A 21,759-nucleotide genomic window follows, 5' to 3' on the forward strand; every position below is an offset into this window, starting at 1 on the left:
TTTGAAGTGGAGGGAAGTCCCTAGCTTTCTTGTGTGGGAAATGCCTTTTAGCGAGGGGAAGGATAGTTTTAATTTGTGGGAGGACCTGGTGGTATTAGGGTTTGAGGAATTCCAAGAAAGAGGGATAAAGGGAGGGAGGATACCATATAGGATTTTGAAAGTTAAACAGGCACATTTATAGTGGACCCTGGCGATTATCGGAAGCCAGTGGAGCTTGGCCAGGAGCGGGGAGACATGGTCAAATTTACTTTTAGCGAAGATGAGCTTGGCCGCGGCATTCTGAAGCCGTTGGAGTCTGTGGAGGTTTTTCTTAGTTAGGCTCACGTGGTTTGCATTCAGGTACTCAAGCATTTTTCCCTGTCTGTCCTGGTGGGCTCACAATCTATCTAATGTACCTGGGGCGATGGGGGATTAAGTGACTTACCCAGGGTCAGAGGGAGCAGCAAGGGATTTGAACCCACAACCTCAGGGTGCTGAGGCTGTAGCTCTAACCACTTACCTGTGTGTTTTTATATGAATGGGGAAAGATGCAGCAAAAGTGAACAGAAGGCTTCCCAAAGCGTGCAAAACTACTGGAATTTCATGGTTTGTCTGTTATTTCACATGAAGTTTTCACAGCAATAGAAATATTCCAATATGCAACCTACCGTATATATACCAACTTTACCCTAACTTGTGGGAAGTCTGGGGAAAGGATTGCATTAATATGTTTAAGTTTAATTTCATTAATAATGAGTTTCTGCAGGGAAAAGGCAAGAAAAGTGGATAAGTTCACTTTTGCAAAAAAAGATAACTGCACCTTATCAAAGTGTACCGTTCTCTTTCACCAGAGGCTCCTTATATCATTGTCATGTGGAAATCTTGCTACTGAGCCACTAATCTATGGGAAATCCTGTGAGTTAGTACTTTGGTCTCATGGTGTCTTCAGGAGAGGACCAGAAGAGCAACCTACGAGAGGGTGCTGAAAAGTTCTCAGAACAACCAGCTTCCTAAATTCTGAGCGTTATTTTGTCACTGTAGCTGAAAAGAGTGTTATCTTATTTCGTTATGTGCCAATTTGCAGAAACAAAATTCTCTGTTTTGGCATTGTTTCAGATCATTGGTCAAACCATATCCACAGCATTCTCTTCTTGGTTGGGCTGAGAACTTTTCAGCACCCCCGCCCCCCCCCCCCCCCCCCCCCCCGTAAAAATCCCTGGGCTTACGGTGCCAGACCAAAGCCCAGATTCCAGCTGTATTGGGTCAAAAAAGAAATAGAACTATCATCTTACACGTTCATTTTCTGAATTTTAGTTAGATTTGCGATTGTTTTATATGTCTGCCTTTTGATATTTAGATTTCTGGTATGCTAAGAATTATTTAAGAGTGCCTAATTGTAATGTCACTCCTCTAAGCAGCCCCACTCTCTGGACATTTACATCTGTCACGCTACAGAAATGTCTAATTTTTATGTCTAAAAATGTATTAAGATTCTTTTCCATTGTCTGTATTGCAGTTTTAGGCACCTTGCTGTCTCGCAAAGCTCTGAAAATCTAACCCAAAGGGAGAGCTGCAAATAAGTCAGATTTTCAGGAAATCCCTAATGAATATTCATAAGTTAGATTTGCACTGTACTGCCTCCACTGTATGCAAGCATATCTCATGAATATGCAGTATGCAGTTTTTAACGGTATGTTGAATAGAATTAAATAGTTTAGTTAGGTAATAATATTATTCTCGGTTTTTGATTTATTTTTTGTTTGATGATATGACTGAAGGATTGAGAGAAGACCTGCATCTTATTCCAGTTACAGCTCCTGGAGACACCAGTGGGCGAAACACAGTTCTGTGTCGGGTTGTTGGTTTACATCAAGAAAAGATGCAAGAAAATGTGAATGGCTGTTTTTTTGCGATCCAGCAAAGACATGCAGTGGAACGCAAGTTGAATTGATCGTGTGTTCAGCATAAAGAACCGCGACCAAAAGGTCACACATTTTAGGATATATATTTATGAAAACTATTGATTATTTATGTCATTGTGGTGCTTGATTATATTATTATAAAATGTTCTACATTTGTATAGGTTTACTACCGTGTGCAGTTTGATATTTCAAGTACAGAAAGTGAAAGATTTATTTGTCTTGCTAAAAATTATTACTATTACTAAGGGCCTCGTCAATCAAACTGCGCTAGCAGTTTTTAGCGCAGAGAGCCGCGCTGAATGGCCTGTGCAGCTCCCGATGCTCATAGGATGCTTCGGGAGCAGCGCGGGCCATTCAGTGTGGCTCATTGCATTACAAACTGCTAACGCAGTTTGATAGAAGAAACCCTAAGAGTTATTATTTGATTGAATTGATAAAAGTTCTTTATAATAGGTTCTCTGAAAACCAAACAGCTTTGCTGCCCTGCAGGATTGTGGTTTAACACCACCAATCTAGCCTTTTCTCCACAAAAGAAAGAAGAATTTCTGTTTTTGTAGTACCTTTCACGCAAATGGGTCCTCACTGTGGGCCCCTTTTACTAAGCTGCGTTAGCATTTTAGTGCACGCTAAACCCGCGCTACATGGCTAGAACTAACGCCAGCTCAATGCTGGCGTTAAAGTCTAGCCCTAACGCGGCTTAGTAAAAGCAGCCCTGTGTTTACAATGACTGAATTTCAAAAGAACCATCCTCCAAGTAGCTTTAACCCTACAATGTCTGTCAGAGCGCGTGGTGGCCTCCATGGGGCAAAGAGAGATTTTGTTAGATTATGACGTATGTCCGTAGTCATGCAAGAACTAATAGTTGTTGGGCTAAGAATAGCACCCATAAGCCTCGGAAGATCCGCTCATTCCCAGAATTATCGGGCTACCCCTCAACTGTTTGGAGGTTGCATTTTTTTTCTAGGTCATGCAACTTAATTCTAATTGCAAATAGGTTTCATACTTTCCAATACTTCTTTCTGTCATTTTCTAACAGTTTGATGTATTCTGATGACTATCCTAAAGATATATTATATGGTATAATGAATGTTTAGAGATCATATAATTTTTCACAGTGAGCATCGCTGGCTGATATCAAGCCTGTTTCCTCTTTGGATTCTTCCATACTATACTGGATCCCGAAAGTGATTTTAGGTGGGTCAGTAAACACAATCATGACCAACATAGTCTCTTATTAGAAAGTCATAATACTGTATTGCCATGGCTCAAAAAACTTTACAATGTCACATCAAAACATTAAAAAAAAAAAACCCCAATGAAACTTGGTAAACCATGATCATAAGCAGCGTCAACATTTTATATCAGAATTCACTAAGGGGGTCTTTTACTTTGGCGCATGATGTAACGCGTGCTAATTGCTAACGCGTTCGTAGAATATAATGGGTGCCTTAGTAAAACACCCCCTAAGTTAGGGAAAAGGAGTGGGACTTGATATACTGCCTTTCTGTCGTTATTATCAAAATGGTTTACATATTATATACAGGTATTTATTTTGTGCCTGGGGCAATTGAAGGTTAAGTGACTTGCAGTCGGAATCAAACCCAGTTCCCCAGGTTCTCAGGCCAGGGCACGAACCACTAGGCTACTCCACCACTCCAAGTTATTTACCTATTTGATGTAAGATTGGAAGAAAATGAGTTTTTCTCTCAGGTCCAAATATGTTTTAGAGATGTACGAATGCTACTTTGTACATATGTCAGTCTAGCCTATGGCTAGTAGTTAAGAATAAATGGCCGAGAATCGTCTGCTGCAGTTTTCCTGGGTTTGCAGATGATGAAACGGGCTCGACGTTCAAAGATTTCAGGAGGACGAAATTGATGCCGGGCAACATTGTAAATCACCGCACACGACAGGGAGCTGTGAGAAAACAAGTTCACGCTGACCAGTAAACCAGGTACAGATGCCAATTGCAGAAAAGGAGATTTTCCCCCACCATTTTTGTACACATACTACTCGAAACGTGAGAGCTAATAAAACCTAATCAGTTCATCCATAATTCTAGAGACACACTGCTGTAAAAATCCATCCAGAACCAGAAAGGTACAGCCATAAAAATCCCCTCTGTAAGAGCAAAGTCTATCTTCATTAGTTTCTTTTCCGTTTGCGTAACAGCGCACTGTGCCTTGAAGAAGACCACATGTGGAAATTCTGTTCTTCTAGTTGACGTTATAATCCAGCAAGGCTGTGGACATATGTCTTTGTGTCTCTGCTAGCACTGAGCTGTCTAAACTGCAGTCCACTGACCATGTCTGGGAGGAGGAGGGTATGAAGCTGGTGTCATGTGCCTCAGGAAAAGTGGCAAGAGGTTCCAGGAATTGCAACTAAATCTTCAGTGTGCATATTCATGACTTCTGTGTGCAAGGCTATAAACAGCATTGATGTAAGCGGCAGAAAAGCCCAACACAAGGCTTTTCTTCTGCCTGTAGTTAATGGAATGTTTGCCAGTTCTTGGGTCTAACTTGAGCTTGCGATTGTGGCTGCCCACCAAGAGAAGTTCAGCCAACACAATGTTCTAATACTGTGTCCTTTGCCTGTAGGTGCCGATACAACCCGCAATGATCCTTTAATGGTAAAAGATGAGAAACCACAGCTAGGAGAAGTGTCGAACTGCTCCCTCTTAAACGGAATGCTGCAGGTTCTAGTCCTGGCTGGGAAGCATTTAGTCACATCCAGACAAGACTTGCATTCTTGTTAGAAGCCCAGTTAGATCCTTGAAAAACTAGCAGGCAGTGAAAGTCTGTACATGTCCAGGCCATGCTGAAAACAGGATCCAACTTACCCCAGGGAAAGCCATGCAAAGAGCCGAGGCCTCCAAGGCTAAGAAAGTTTCAATTGAAAATCGAAATCAGAAGTTTCTGCTGAAACAGGTAAACCTCAAGACAGTCTTATGCTGCATTTTGTGGCTAGGGTCCCATCCGCTTGAACTCTTGCAAAAAAAATCAGGACATTCTGCGTAGCTGCATGTAGAGGGAATCGGAGTCATCAGAACAGCTGTCTTCCAACTTATATTTCTCATAGCTATTGAGCTCATCATTCTCGGACAAATTAAACAACCATTTCATTGTCTTTGGTCTGATGCGATACATTAAAATCAGGATCACTCCGATCAATATGCAAAGCAAACCTGTAAACACAAACAGGCATTTTAATGACTGAAAACTGGCCATATTATAGCAGATATACTGGTTTCAAGGTACAAAAGTCAATTTTACAAAACTCACTTATAAGGAAACAGCTTCCCCCTTTTATTTTCAAAATTTCAGAAGGTCATTAGTAACTCTTATCCTTTATTAATTAAAAAGCCTGCATTTTTCTTCCATTATTTATTGTGATTTATTAACTGCCTCTATGAAGAGATTCAGGAAAGGTTGGTAAGGCACATAACCGAACAAATGCTCACACCTAGGGTTATCAAATTTCCTCTTTAAAAAAAAAAAAGGAACACCTGGCTCCGCCTATTCCATCTCCAGCCCTGCCCCATTCTGTCTCTAGCCCCGCCCCCAGCCAAACCTCCTGTCTCCTTCCCCAAGGGCATGCACAGACGTCGGCACAATGATTTCATGCGCATTCGTGTGCACATATGATGTCATCACATCGATGTCCACACATGGGCAGAAGACCTCTGTATAAGGCCCTGAACATGAGGATTTCAAAAACCCGGACAAACTGGCGGGTTTTGGAAATTGCTATGGGCACCTGGACAGTCCTCTATAAAGAGGACATGTTCGGGTTTTTCCAAACGTCTGGTAACCAAAAGCAAGAAGATTATGATAAGTGAATATTAGATAGGCTTCCATGCTAGATCTATGGAATCAATTTGGAAACTCACAAAAACATGAGACAGAGTGGTGTGCACTAACTCCTCTCCTCTCCATGAAGTCATTTAGGACAACAGTACCTGTATGGACTCACTGATTCTCACAAGTGGAGCAGGATTAACTCTTTGGTGGGCCTAGGCAACAAGGGTGTTAGGTTTGCCCCCCGTCATAACAGAAATACATTTTAAATACCCACAAACACGGACAGAGGAAACCCGGCAGAGGAGGAACCAGCATGTTTAAAGTGCTGCTCACTGGCTCCTCCTGTTGACTGGAGGACAAGGTGTCAAAACAATAATATGCTATGTTTTTCTGTTTGATTCATGGATGCCCCATTTGCTAAAGCTAATAGCAACCAGAAATTAGTGTATAGGTGCCAATGAAAGCAGTGCATGCAAATAGATCTCATGCATATTCATTGGGGAAATCCTGAAACCCTGACTGGATTCCGGCCCTCGAGGACCGGAGTTGCCCACCTCTGGCCCAGGGGGCACTGCAGTACACTTCAGATAAATGGCCCCAGCTACAACTCTCACTATAACCTCCTTATATTGTATTGTGGGCCCTCCAGGAAAAGAAAAATAACAACTGTACCTCACTGTGCACATCTACAATACCCCTCAAGCCTGCAGTTGTCATCTATATGTAGATACAGCAGATATTTAGTAGCTTTTGGAGGGCCTACACTGTCCACCATAACTGTACCAGATAGAGTGGGATATGGCTTGGGTCGACTCCACTATTCCTGTGACATATTTGCTGCGCAAATGGGAATAGCCATATCTGAAGATGGGACTTAGTGCTAAGCATGGATATATACCTTTTATAGAATCGCATTTAGCGCCATTTTTTATAAACACTTAAATTTGAGCACCATTTATAGAATTCCCTTCACAGCTCATATGCGGAAGCCCTGATATTTGGATATTCTACCTATGTGCATTTATATACGTACATGAATAATGTACACTTTCATGTTTGGTGGAATTAGCTACACATATACAGCTGGATTCTATAAAGTTGTACACCTAAATTTTCATCTAGTGTTGAAAGTTGGGCATCCAAGTTATAGAATAGTGCCAACTGCGCACCTAAATTAACTACCAATTGACCGTAAGTATCAGTAATAGTCATTACATGGTGCTCCTTGCACAATTATCCCCAAATTGCAGAAACTACCCTCTGACGCTCCTCTTTCCCGCCTTTACTAACTTGTTGCTAGGGTCAGCCAGAATGATCCTCCAAAAACAGTCTGCAGGGTGACTGAGCCAAACTTGATACTGCACATTGAAGCGTGTCTCACAGTGCCGAAAGAGAGGAGCGAGAATACCATGAAGGCTGCAGTAATTAGCATCATATAGGCACCATACTCAAGAGTCTGCATGCAGAAGAGAACATTGGAGATGATCCAGGTGCAGAACGCTATCCTAAAAGAAAAAAAAAGACAAGTCACAGAGTGATTAAAGTTTCTAGGGTAAATTTAGGTGGGAGGAAGTACTAAATAGACAAATACAAACTGATGCAGACTCAAGCGTGGTCCAAAAGAAGTTCTAGAACTCTATATTTTACATGGTGAACATGAAGGGATCTGGTCAATTGGAATCTTAGGCCACTCCCAGCGCATCCCACAATGCACTGGGAGACAGGCCTATGATTCTGATTGGCCCAGGTGCCTAAGGTCCCTCCAATGGGAGGGGCCTTAGGCGCCTGGGCCAATCAGGTCCTTAGGCCCCTCCCTGGTGCATTCCACAATGCACTGGGAAGGTTGGTGTGGCTGGACTAGGAAGGGGGGGTTCTGGCTGGGTTGGGGGGTTCTGGCTGGGGGGTCGGTGGCCTAACTTTGAAGGAGATGTGGGGTCCCTCCTGGATGTGGTCATTACGGGAGTGGGGAGGGTGTGTCTGGTAGGAGGGACTGGACATTCCTCCTGCCGCGGTCATTATGGGGGGGGTTAAGGGGGTGTCTGGCAGGAGGGACTGGGCATCACTCCTGCCACAGTCATTATGGGGTGAGGGGTGTCCGGCAGGAGGGACTGGACATCCCTTCTGCCATGGTCATTACGGGGGGGTGGGGGGTCTGTCAGGAGGGATGGGTATCCCTCCTGCGATGGATGATCTACTAACGATGCTATATTTTTTAAATTACTGCATCATTTGTTAGTATATTGTTTTGTCTGATTGAAATTATGTATGTGCAATTTGTACACTGCCTAAAACCTTTGAACAGAGTAGTTTAGAAATATTTTAAATAAATCAATCAATCCTGTGGTTGGTGGTGAGCCTAGATATTCAATGCCTGGCCAATAGGTGACCGGCATTTGAATATCTGTGGTTCTTTAAACTGGTTATAACTTAACTGGTTGTCAATATTCTGCACTGGCAAGCAAAGATAGGATTGCTATGTAAGCAGTTTGATTTGCCTACTAAACTTAGCCAGTCAGCACTGAATTATGATGCAATATAGCCAGTTAACGTTTAGCTACCAACCGAAAAGTCAGCGGAGATAACCATTAGCTCATGCTGAATATTTACAGTTAGCCAGTTAAATGTTATTTAACCGGTCAGCAGCTGTTTTGGGATGGTTAATTAGCTTTGAACATTGGCAGGAGGGGGAATTAGTTTTCAACAGGATGGGGCTCCAGTACTTCGAGCCGGCAAAACAGTTGAGCTCTTCATAAAAGAAACCCCAGAATTCACTGAGTTGACAGCTCAGTGGCCTTGAAGACTTTGTGAATGTGTCAGGGTTGAAGGACCACACTATGAACTAGGGCTGCAGCCAATGTCTGCACTCAGTTTGATTTGGTCCTGAATAGTGCCTCAAATGCATTATTCGTATTCGGCTGAATATCGATTTAAATTCAACTATGAATAATCCGGAGCTCTACTTTGCTAAATCCTACTGAAATAAATACGTGTCTCTGATTTTTACATTGCTTCTTTTATCATTTGTTAACGCTCAATGCCCGTTATTCGAAATTCTCTTCATATTGGTTTGAATAATATTTTTCATTTGTATTCAGCCAATTAAACCCCCCTTTATTAAGTCGTGCTGCTGAGCAAAGCGCGCTAAATGCCGAACCACCCATAGCATTTCGCTCACACGGCTCGGCAGTGTGGCTTGATAAAAGGAGAGAAAATAAGCTAATTAGAACAGATCTAATTTGAACACAAATTATGAATTAGCTAGGAAAAATACAATTATACTAATGTATTTTCAAAGGTCATAGGAAATGTTTATACAGTTACAAAGTATTTTGAAACCATGTAAGGGGGGGGTCCCATTTTTTTTCAAGACCCATATAGAAGCTTGCTTATTATTTAAAATGTGTTCATTAATATTCAGAATTATCCACGGTATGCTTCCCTCTTTTTTTGTCATCGTTGGTACCTTCTTTATTGTCTCTAAGGGTTTATTGCACTGTGAATCCACTGGTTGTTCATTTTCCATTTGTAGTGAATATAAAATACAAATAAATTTATTCTTCTTTGTTTTCTTGTCATGCAGCTAACACCTGGAATTCTTTACCAGGTGTTATCAGGCTGGAAATGAACTGCAAAGGTTTTAGAAGGGAGCTGAAACTCAACCTATTTAAGCACTTCTTGTGACTAGCTTTACTTCATTTTATTTTTGGAAATTAACTTTTGTTTTGACCTAATTTACCCTAAATATGTATCTTCCCAGAATCTACCTGGCTAAATCTTTTTGTAACCCGCATTGAACTACGTGGATGGTAATTGCCGCATAAAAGCCATTGCCCTGTATTTTATTATATATAACTGTGTGAAATAACAGATAATGAATTGCTGTAACACAGCCGTACCGATTGTACTGTAAGTGTCACTTTTCACATATTGGAATTACAATGACATTGCGTGCCACCATGCATTTCCTCTTCCTCCTTCCCCCGCCTTTGCCACCACATTAAAATTAATACCTTGGCTGGTAGGGATGTCTGAGCTGTGCCAGCTAAAGATATTACTTGAGCTTCTCATGTTGTCTGAGCAGTGAGGAAGCTGGTGATGTTTCATGCACTGGGGTTCAGTGACAGCGGCTGGAAACACGCTACTGACTTTACCTTGGCTGTAACAACCATATGGGCCCCATAAAACCTCTTGGCATGTTACCTTGTGTCACACATACTATAGGTTACCAGCTCCTTGTATAACATATGGCAGACTGTGTAACTTGAGGGTTTTATGAAGGATCATGGTATTGACTTAACCTCTGATATTTCTTAAAGGAGGAGTTTTTGTTAAAAAAAAATTCATGATATACTCTGATTGGTGTCAGGTCAAAAGCACGCCGCGACAAAGGCGCGCCCAGACAATTGAGAGCAGCGCGGAGGCGCGCGCCGCTCTAAATTACTGTTTTTAGGGCTCCGACGGGGTTTTTTGTTGGGGAACCCCCAGTTTACTTAATAGACATCGCGCCGCGTTGTGGGGGTGTTGTGGGGGATGTGGGGGGTTGTAACCCCCCACATTTTATTGAAAACTTAACTTTTTCCCTGTTTTTAGGGAAAAAGTTCAGTTTACAGTAAAATGTGGAGGGTTACAATCCCCCAAACCCCCCATAACGCCGGCGCGATGTCTATTAAGTAAACTGGGGGGGTTCCCCAACAAAAACCCCCGTCGGAGCCCCTAAAAACTGTAATTTTGTGCGGCGCGTGCCTCTGCGCTGCGCTCAATTGTTGGCGTGCGCTTTTGCGCCGTTGTCTATGAACCCTCTGATTGGCTGAGTGCCAAATGGAGCTAAAATCAGAACATTTTTTTTACAAAGGGCAGACAGTAATGTCAATTTCATTTTGCTTTATGATATACTGATTGAAGTATTTATCTATTTATTTTACAATTTATATACCGCATAAAACTATGCGGTTAAACACATTGGTTACACACATAATATCCCAATCGCCCTTTGGTCACATACATATATACAAACAGTAGATAGACACATTATCGATCCAAAGTTTAGCAATAAAACTGTAAAAAATTCAAGATCAAATCTTCGTTAACACTAACCCCCTCTTTTACTAAGGTGCGCTATGCTTTTTAGCGCACGGTAAATATTAGCGCGCACTAATCACACGCTAAACGCTAATGCGTGCATATTATCCTATGCACGCATTAGCGGTTAGTGCACGTGTTGACTTAGCGCACGCTAAACGCGGACTAAAACGCTTAGCGCACCTTAGTAAAAGAGGGCCTATGTCTTAAAACTGAAACAGGTATAGCACTATTTCATAGGAAAGCATTAACGAAAAGCTGCGTTCTCAACATTTTCTTGAAATTGATATTTCCAGCACACAATCGCAGAATACCAGGCAAAGCATTCCAGAGTTTAATACCAGCCACTGATGTTCCAATCCTAGCATGCATAATAGGCATCCTATAAGCTCAATTTTATTGTATTTTCAGATCTTAAGTTTCTTCTAGGTTGGTAAATTTCAAACAATTCTTGAAATACCCTTGCTGTTGAATGTTTGTTATTACTTACCGTATTTTCACGCATATAACGCGCGTGTTATACACGATTTTTACAAACCGTGCATAACCTTGCGCGTTATACGCGTGAGCGCGTTGTACAATGGTTTTTTTTTTCATTCTGATCCGGCATCCCCCCTGCAAACCGGCATCCTCCCCCCCGCTCGCGTCACCCCCCTCCCCCGCAATCCTACATCCCCCCCAGCACCGCAAAACATCTCTTACCCGATTGGGCACCGGCACCAGCACCAATGCACAGGACGTGCCAGTGCCAGTGCCCGAAGATCCTCCCTCGTTGGGCTGGGCTGGGCTGGGCGGTGCGAGGGAGATCCTCCTTCTTCCTTGTGCCGTGCTGGACTGGGCTTTGAGCATTTGCGCATGCTCAAAGCCTTCTGGTCTCGCTCAATCTGAGAATCTCGGAGAGAGCGAGACCAGAAGGCTTTGAGCATGCGCAAATGCTCAAAGCCCAGTCCAGCCCGGCACAAGGAAGAAGGAGGATCTCCCTCGCACCGCCCAGCCCAGCCCAGCAACGAGGGAGGATCTTCGGGCACTAGCACTGGCACATCCTGTGCATTGGTGCTGGTGTTGGTGCCCAAACGGGTAAGAGATGTTTTGCGGTGCTGGGGGGGATGTAGAATCGCGGGGGAGGGGGGTGACGCGAGCGGGGGGGAGGATGCCGGTTCGCAGGCCAGAAGAGTAAGCGGGAGTGGGAGGAGGTTATAGCAGCATGCGCGGTATACGCGTGTGCGTGCTATATAAAAATTTTTTTTTACAGAAATGCTTTGGACCCACGCGCTATACGCGTATGCGTGTTATACACGTATGCGCGTTATATGCGTGAAAATACGGTACATATTACATCATCTCAGCTCAAATTAAGTCTATTGAATTATCTTACCACATCAGGGCAGATGTATAATACGCACATATCCGGTACTGACTTTGTAACGTGCAAGGACTGTTGCCAGTAAATTTTTCAGCGACATACAAAATTGGATTCGGAAGACCATTTTGAAGACTTTCGTAATAATCATGGTCTACTAGTTTTGTTAATTCCCAGTTAAATTGCTCATTGTAGTCGATGGTTTCATTCTTCTGGACCACAGGGTTTCCTAGAGGAGGAAAATATTTGTCTTTATAAAGGATATTACTAATCTACAGACCATCTAAAGGAGCTTTCAATATGCTGTCATTGTCAACCTACCTTAATCCCTACTCAGTGGTTTGGGTTTTTTTAACCACACCATTGTATCGCTCTTATCAAATACAGAAAGAAAGGCAACAAGCGAGTTATAAGTCTTACAGCACTTTGGAATCGTTTACTAATCTGTTCATGTAATGAAAGTTAAAGAGGACTCTAAATTGAAAATAAAGTACATTTTAGGGATGACTATTTAGCTGGTGATGTCAGCATTAAAAAAAATCTATTGTCTGTGTTATTCCTGGATATTCATTGCCAGGTCATATCTGGGCACCGGCACCGTATATCGAGATTTATGCAGTTGGCTATCCCTTATTTGGTTAAGGACAATATTGAGTGAATCCGGACAAAGACATGACTGTGTTTATGTGGTCCTATGTGTCTGGTTAACTTAGGTGGTTAAGTGCTGAATATTGGCACTTAACCACATAAGTACTTACCCTATCCCAGACCAGCCACAAAATGACTGGTTATGGTTTTAAAAGTAAATGCTGATATTCACCGGCACTAACCAGTTATTAGACTTGTTTGAACTGAAGAAACACAGATACAGAGAAAATGCAGCAGATGAAGACCATATGGCCTATCAAGTCTGTCCATTCCTACTGTCTACTATCCCTTCCTCCCCCTTAGAGATCTTTCATGCTTGTCTCATTCTTTCTTCATTTCAGATACAGTCTTCAGATGTGATGGGAACACCAATATAGATAAATAGAAGATGAAGCGGGAAGATAGAGAAATGATTTAAGGGTCACAGTAAAAAAAGGAATATTGTAATATTACTGGCAAGTGTTACGTAAAGGTTTAAAATAGAGGTTTGTCCCAGTTCCATCCTGTCCCTGTCACTAGCATCATTCTGGAAATAAAGTCATAGGGACCCTGAAGTTGAAGGGGCATAAAGGCAGTTTTGAAATAGAGCCTGGACTTTTCCTGGCCGTACTCAAAGCTAAAAGATCATATGTTGCATCTGAAATAGATAGAGCACCTTACTCTTTGAAACAACTTTTTAATCTTTTAGAGATTGTTTATTCAGTCATTCAGAGTTGTCTCATTTGGATTGTAACCCTTCAGCTTCTAAACTGGCAAATTATTTTTCAGGCAAGATTGTTAAAATTAGGAACCAAATAGTTCCTAAACTTCAAGAGATTATTGATTTGTCTAATTCATAATGAGGACTCAAGTAGCAATCCCTGCCAATAGATACCAGTCCTATTTTTCTGTTGTTAATTTTGACAACGTTAAATCTTTATTGTCAAAATTTTCTCTGTCATCTAGTTTCTTGGACAGTGGTTCTTCATATAATACATTACATTACATTAGTGACTTCTATTCTGCCTGTACCTTGCAGTTCTAGGTGGATTACAACAGAAGAAAACTGGACATATCCAGGAAAAATTACACACAAATCTCAAAGTATTTCCTATTTGAAAATGCATGCGAGATGCCAATTTACATTGTTTTAATGTGGACATCCCTATTCTGATTTGGGCATCCTTTTGAAAATTTACCATGTTACTATGTAAGATACAATAGACTCATTTGAATATCTCTGGTATAAATGCAGAAGAGTTGGGCACCTCAACAAAAGGGGATGTAGGATGAAGGTGAAAGGGGATAGGCTCAAGAGTAATTTAAGGAAATACTGCTTTTTTGAACAACCTTCCAGCAGATATATGATGAAAGAATGTCCATCCCTGGTTATTGACTGGCTTACACATCTTATGAATGGCCTGTTACAAATTGGTCAATATCCTTCTAGATTAGGCGGCATTATTTTAACTCTTATTCTTAACAAGTCAACTTTAGATCCTAGTTTGCCTGCTAGTTTTAGACCAATCACTAGTATTCCATTACTCTTGAAGATGATGGAAGCCACCATAACGCATCAATTGACTGAGTATTTGGCACATCATAATTGCCTTAGTCCTATACAATTTGGTTTTTGTTTATTTAATAGTATAGAAACCGCTTTGTTGGCGTTGGTCTCTGACGCAAGGTCTTTCTTGTCAAAAGGATTTGCTTCAATTTTGCTACAATTTGATCTTGCTGCAGCATTTGACACAGTAGATCATGATTTCCTTTTATTTAAATTAAGTCTGCTTGGTATATCGGGTGGTTTCATGAATTTTTGATCAACAGACATTATGCTGTTAAGATGGATGGGGGTCCTTTCAGAGACCTGGATTCCTCCTTGTGGGGTTTCTCAAGGATCCCCATTATCTCCTATTCTCTTTAATATCTAAATGTCTTTTTTGACCAAAGATTTAACACCTTGGATATGAAATTTTATTCTTATGAAGATAATATGCTGTTACTAGTGCCACTTAGTTCCAGTGAATCCATAACTTTGGCAAACATAGTCATATGTATCTCTAAAATTGAATACTATAGCGGGATTGAATTATTTCCTTAATTCTGGATGAACTTGTAATAACTAAGGCTCTCTCTCTAAAGGTGGAACGTATCTCAAGAGTACTGGGCATTATTCTGGATACCACACTTTCCTCTGAACCGCACGTTAATCCTGTAGTTCAGATGTTATTTTTAAATTGTGTCAATTACGCTCTGTTCTTTATTATTCTGATGAGATGTACTTGGCTATCTTGGTTCAGACTTTTATTTTGTCCCACTTGGACTACTGTAATAGTCTCTACTCATCCCTTTTGGTTAAGCTACATTTTAAACTTCAACTTCTTCAAAATACTACTGCTAAATGTATACAGTGGTACCTCAGCATTCGAACGCCCCAGAACTCGAACAACTTGGACTACGAACTTTTTTTAAATTAGATTTTGCCCCGGAATCAGAACGCTGCTTTGGAATCTGAACGTCCGGGAACTGCAAGCGTTGCTCAGCCCAAAGCTTCCCCTCTGACACAGCTTCCTGTTTCCACCTGGGCGGTTCGCGCCAGAGGGAAGCATTGGGCTGAGCACTGCTTGCAGCTGCCGTTGCCGATCTTGCTGCCTAAGCCGGCGACGGCCCGATCTTGCTGCCTATGCCAGTGGGGAGCCCGATCTTGCTGTCTCTGCCAGGTGGGCCCAATCTTGCTGCCTATGCCGGTGGAGGGCCCGATATTGCTGCTTCCGCCGGGTGGGCCCGATCTTGCTGTCTCTGCCAGGGAGACCTGATCTTGCTGTCTATGCCACAGTGCATGTTCCTGCACAGCCCTTTAAAAATCTGAGTTTGAGGGACCAAGGAATGAATTAATCCAGTTTCTATTATTTTCAGTGGGAAAAATTGTCTTGGAACTTGAAAGCTTTGGAATTCTAATGGGGTTCTGGAACGGATTAAGTTTGGATTCCAAGGTACCACTTGTATTTCGTTTGAAAAATTTTGATAGTTTCACCTGCTTTGATTTCTCTTCATTGGCTCACCGTACAGGCAAACATGCTTTTTAAATGTGTTTAATGGGTCTACTTCAGTATATTTGCTGGGTTTGCTTACTTTTCCATTAAAATGCAGCATTACTGGATCTAGAGATCAATTTATTTCAATTGTTCCATCATTTTCAGGGATTAAGTATAAAATAATATTAAAGGGACTCTTTTCATTATCAAGCCGTACAATCTTAGCTTTCTTTGATTAATTATCTGTTGGTGCTTTCCTATATCATTTTTCCTGGTTTCTTTTTTCCTTTTAGTTTTTTTTTATCCCCTTTGAACTACTGAATATGGGAAGCTGGTGGGATACAAGATTTAATATATAATATAACTTTCTGCTGAACTCGTGTATAATTCGGAAAGCTGGGATCTTCCTCTTTAACTAAAACTGTGACTGAGTTCAAAGAAGCGTGGGATGAACACAAAGGATCTAGAATCAGAAAATAATATTAAATATTGAACTAAGGCCAGTACTGGGCAGAATTGCATGGTCTGTGTCTGTATATGGCCGTTTGGTGGAGGATGGGCTGGGGAGGGCTTCAATAACTGGGAGGGTGTAGATGGGCTGGAGTAAGTCTTCACAGAGATTTCGTCAGTTGGAACCCAAGCACAGTACTGGGTAAAGCTAAGAAGAAAAAATTAAAAAATTTAAATTGAATCAGGTTGGGCAGATTGGATGGACCATTCGGGTCTTTATCTGCCGTCATCTACTATGTTATGTTATATTGCTCCACATCAAAAATGTAAGAACATAAGAACATAAGCAGTACCTCTGGTGGGTCAGACCAGAGATCCATCATGCCCAGCAGTCCGCTCACGCGGCGGCCCATCAGGTCCAGGACCTGTATAGTAATCCTAGAGCTAGGTACACTAAGTATAAAACTCTATGCATACCACATTGTACCATTATGCATGCCAGTCTAGAAAGCTCACCTTTCAATGTGATATTGATTCCTTTAAGACCAACCCTCAGCCCCACGTCCACATTCAGTAAAGCATTACTGAAGGCTTTGTAAGAGGTGTTGGCTGAGACCTGGCCAACCTCCCAATCTGTGGTGAAGTTTACAGCTGAAAAAAAACAAAAAGGAAATTTATTTTAAATCTGAAGGAGAAACCAGATCCCTGGATTACTTGATTGTTTGTGAGCAGCCTGATGGTGAGTCTGCCTTTTCTCTGCTACTATTTGAGGATAGAGAATTAGAGAATGACACGGTGACAAAATTCATCACCATTCCCGTCCCCGCGGATAACTGCAGGAAATAATCCCATGCCATTTTCTAGTGTCTATCTCAACCTCAGTCCTTCTACACCAGCATTCTTCAAAGCAAAGCTTGCGGGTCAGTGGTTGTGGCCATTCATACTCTGATTCTTATGTGAGCCAAGGATAATGAAGCCATTGTGACATCACTGATGTGATTGGCTCTTAGGCACTGGTGGAATGAGGCATTATGACATCACAATATCTGCCCTGGATACCAGAGACTGTCATTCTGTAGTGTCTGTTTCAACCTCAGTCCTTCTACACCAGCATTCTTCAAAGCAAAGCTTGAGGGTCAGTGGTTGTGGCCATTCATACTCTGATTCTTATGTGAGCCAAGGATAATGAAGCCATTGTGACATCACTGATGTGATTGGCTCTTAGGCACTGGTGAATGAGGCATTATGACATCACAATATCTGCTCTGGATACCAGAGACTGTCATTCTGTAGTGTCTGTTTCAACCTCAGTCCTTCTACACCAGCATTCTTCAAAGCAAAGCTTGTGGGTCAGTGGTTGTGGCCATTCATACTCTGATTCTTCCCTCTCCTTAAAGATTGACATGAAGATGGTTTCCCGCGGTTATTCGCGGGGATGGGAACGGTGATGAATTTTGTCACCGTATCATTCTCCAATAGAGATGTTGGGTAGGGGGTGGGAGCTAGCAATTCCTACAGTTCAAAATTGTTTGATGACTAGTTGTATCTTGTTTTCTGTCAACTGCCTGTGGTTTCATTATTTTTCTTTTTTGGTTTGTTGAACTTTCTGTGATACTCCTTTGTCATCAATAAAACTGTTTGAAACATACATCTGAAGGAGAAATCCTAACACTGTACCATTAAATTGAAGCAGGAAGAGTGGACCAACCAGAACATAGGGCTCCTTTTACAAAGGTGCGCTAGCGTTTTTAGTGCACACACCGGATTAGCGCGTGCTACCCGTAAAACTACTGCCTGTTCAAGAGGAGGCGGTAGTGGCTAGTGCGCGCGGCATTTTATTGCGCATTATTCCGCACGTTAAGGCCCTAACGCACCTTTGTAAAAAAGGAGCCCATAGTCACAGGAAAAAGGGGTTACTTTTTAATTTTTGCTATATTTATTGCCCTTTCAATGCATATATATTTGCATAGTAGGTACATTTACATTTATTTGTATGAAAAGCAGGAGTATATTAACTGGAATGCATCATTCATCCTCCATATGAATGTAATTCTTATAAGTCAAAATGAAGGAAGGATATTATCAACATGGCTATCATTAAGGCAGGTTATTTTACCGCAACGTATACCAATTTATCACAGGGTCCTATTTTATGCAATGAGACCTACTAGTTACTAATAACTCAGGCTAACAGTAAAATAGTAGCTCATGTTGATCATGTCCCACTAATTAACAAAAAAAGACTCATTTTCAAAGCACTTAAATACAGTCAGATTCTATATATTGCACCTAAACATTTTGGCACCTCAGAGAATGTCACGGTGACAGAATTTGTCACTGTCCCCTTCCCCACAGATAACCGTGGGAAACCAACCCCGTGTCATTCTTTAAAGAGAGAGGGAAGAATCAGAGTAAGAATGGGCTCAGCCACTGACCCTCAAGCCTTGCACTGAAGAATGCTGGTGTAGAAGGACGGAGGTTGAGATAGACATGAAAGAATGACAGTCTCCGGTAATCAGAGCAGATATTGTGATGTCATAATGCCTCATTCCACCAATGCCTCAGAGCCAAACTCATCAGTGATGTCACAATAGCTTCATTGTTTCAAGTTTCAAGTTTCAAGTTTAATAAAATTTGATGGTTCGCCTATTAAATCTAAGCGAATTACATAATAAAAAGATTAAAAGTATAAAACAGTGAAACAAGTTATTTTACATTAACAATTTTCTAAGGGCTATGACAGATTGACAATACAGACGAACTAAGAAACATTAGGAAAGGACATTAGGGAATAAAAGTTACAAATTGTTGTTTCCTTAAGGGAAGAAAGGGGTATGATATGGGTGGGACCAAACGATAAGGTTGGGGAAAACTGTGAGAGGACGTATTAATTGTTTAGCTGTACGCGGAAAAGTTGTTCTAAAGGTTAAATGAAGATTTGAAGAGATATGTTTTTAAATTAGTTTTAAATAAGTTGTCTTATACTTGGCTCACATAAGAATCAGAGTATGAATGGGCACAGCCCATTGACCCTCAAGCCTTGCATTAAATAATGCTGGTGTAGAATGACTGAGGTTGAGAAAGACACAAAAGAATGACACAGGATGGTTTTCCATGGTTATCCGTGGGGATGGGGACGGTGACAAATTCTGTTACCATAGTGCTTGGCATGATTCTACAAGGTTCACAAACCTTTTTATAAAATTGCATTTAGCACTGTTGTGCAATGCCTAAGCTAAAACCAGACCTAAATACTTGTTCCTGGATTATGTGCGCATCGTGCATATTCTATAACATTGCACCTACCTTTTAGGAATGCTCCCATTCTGCCCCTGGCCACACTCCCTTTGCAAATTTGTATACTGTACCTGGTGCATACTTTTTTACAGAACTGTACTTTTCAAGTTGTGCACATAACTTTTAATTAGTCCCAATTAGCATCAGTTATGGGGTGTTAATTGGCAATTATTGGTGTTGATATAGGCCAATCAACTGAGTTGTGTGTGTCCATTGGCTACACGCACTGGCGTACTCACACAACTTTGGGTGCCATTATAGAATTTGTGGGACAAAGTATCATAGTAACCGATGGTACTTTGTGTGCCTAAGTGCTTTGAAAATGAGCCCCTCGTTATCAAAATTACAGAGATGTACCAGTAACTGCCTTTGAGAAATAATACAAATGGCATGACTTAAGTAAATGAGACATATACAAAAAGGTCTGATGTACAAAATGTTGTGTCCATGGGAAAACGGCTTAAGTATGTTACATAATCAGCAGAAGACATCTGCCTTCATGTCAAACCGGTGTCTTATGAGTAGACAGGAAGAAGGATGTCTCCTTATTAATGCACACAGAAAAATAGCATTAAAACCACATGTCTTAAAAAACCTGTAGGGCATGTTCCACAAGGAATGCACCTGTAATTGAGGTGCATGCTATACATATCTGCCATAGGGATATAATACAGGTGTGCAGGAATAAAACTGCCATTGTATTTCATCTTTAAATAATTTTCTAGCTGTGGTTCAAAGTGATTTAAGCAGACAGGAGCCTCTCCTGCCCAGTAAATCGCTTAGCACCACCTAAGTGGTGATATTCAATGGCACATAACTGGACTGTGACGTTCAATATCACCCCAATAAAAAAAAGTAGGTAGGTCAGGGGTGGTACAGGGGTTGGAGTGGGGGAGGAGGCATGGGTTATAATAATAATAATAACAGTTTATACACCGCAGGACCGTGAAGTTCTATGTGGTTTACAATGATTAGAAATATTACAGATTGAGTGAATAAACAAAGTTACAGATTGAATAAATAAACAAAGTACAGATTTAGCGATAGGTGGTTCTTGCGCTCGGTTGTTAAGGACTAAGATTGAATAGGTTGGTTTCCTAAGTATGTGGGTGCTGATAATTTTCAGTGCTAGGACTTGTAATAGCTAAGTGGGTGAATTTAGGACCAGTGGCATAGTAAGGGGGGAGTTGGACCGCTCTGGGTGCCATTTTGGGGAGGGGGGTGCTGACACCTCTTCTCTTTTCTGCCGCATACTTCTTTGGCTCTTCACCAGAATGAGCTGCACCTCCAACCTGCAAAGATTACTAGTATTTACTTTATAGATTACTAACTTTACTAATAGGGAATACCAAACTTCAATATTTTTTATTTGATGGTGGAAACATAAAATTAGTGAAGCAAACATTGCCACCATCTCAGCATTAAAGTTTGATAGCGTACGAGAAGGTGGTTACGAAAAAGGTTTGATGATTTAAATCTTAGCGGGGTTTAAAAAAAATTTTAAATATTAAAGTTTGGTGTTCCCTATTAGCAAAGTTAGTAATCTATCTTCTATAAAGTAAATAATCTTTGGTGATTTACAAAGTAAATAGATTTTGATATCTTGCTTTTGATGTTATAGGGGAAGTCTTGATAAAGCAATCAGGTGAAACTCGTTGGCTACATAAACCCCCACCTATGAGTATTCATGTGCGAGGAAACAATAACCAAGCTCAGCCAGGAGATGGCAGAGCACTCTCAGCCTATGTATGAAAAGGGTGTTTATAGAATTTCTGAGGGGAGAGTGAACTCAGGGAAGGAAAGAAGAATTTAATTTTTTCTTTCCTAAAGGAGGAGGAAAGAGATGGCAAAGAGCTAAAAGTGATATCTAATCTTGGTCCTGAGTAATCCATTTGCTGGGGTCTCTAGAAGAGAGAGAGAGAGGATCTAAAAAGTGTGCTGTGTTAAATAAGCTTCTTCCTGCATTTCAGGTAACAATTTCTAAAAGAGAAAGAAGAACACTTTGCTATTGGAGTTAAATCTTTCTATTGGATTGTAGGATTTTATTTCTGAATTTGAAATGCCGTATATACTTGAATATAAGTCGATCTGAATATAAGTCGAAACCCCCCTTTTCCCCCCAAAAGAGGAAAAATGGTTGACTTGAATTGGGCGGCTTAATATTCAAGTGTCCTGCCGTCAGGCTCTGTCCCCAACCCCCTCCCTGC

General features: G+C 41.2%; 1 protein-coding gene across 3 annotated transcripts in view; it reads right to left on the reverse strand.

Annotated features, from left to right (window-relative positions):
• Window positions 1-3,130: 3,130 nt before the first annotated feature.
• LOC117348295 (dual oxidase maturation factor 1-like) overlaps window positions 3,131-21,759 on the reverse strand; it is a 93,494-nt gene continuing 74,865 nt past the window's right edge. For all 3 annotated transcript variants that reach the window (XM_033920231.1, XM_033920230.1, XM_033920229.1), the window contains 4 exons: window positions 16,772-16,906; window positions 12,156-12,369; window positions 6,992-7,206; window positions 3,131-5,085 (listed from right to left, as the gene is read on the reverse strand). In XM_033920231.1, the coding sequence (XP_033776122.1) occupies window positions 4,901-5,085; window positions 6,992-7,206; window positions 12,156-12,369; window positions 16,772-16,906 (749 nt within the window). In that variant the 3' untranslated portion in view covers window positions 3,131-4,900. The remainder of the gene's footprint in view (window positions 5,086-6,991; window positions 7,207-12,155; window positions 12,370-16,771; window positions 16,907-21,759) is intronic.

Source organism: Geotrypetes seraphini, chromosome 14 (assembly GCF_902459505.1).
Source record: "Geotrypetes seraphini chromosome 14, aGeoSer1.1, whole genome shotgun sequence".
NCBI lineage: Eukaryota > Metazoa > Chordata > Amphibia > Gymnophiona > Dermophiidae > Geotrypetes > Geotrypetes seraphini.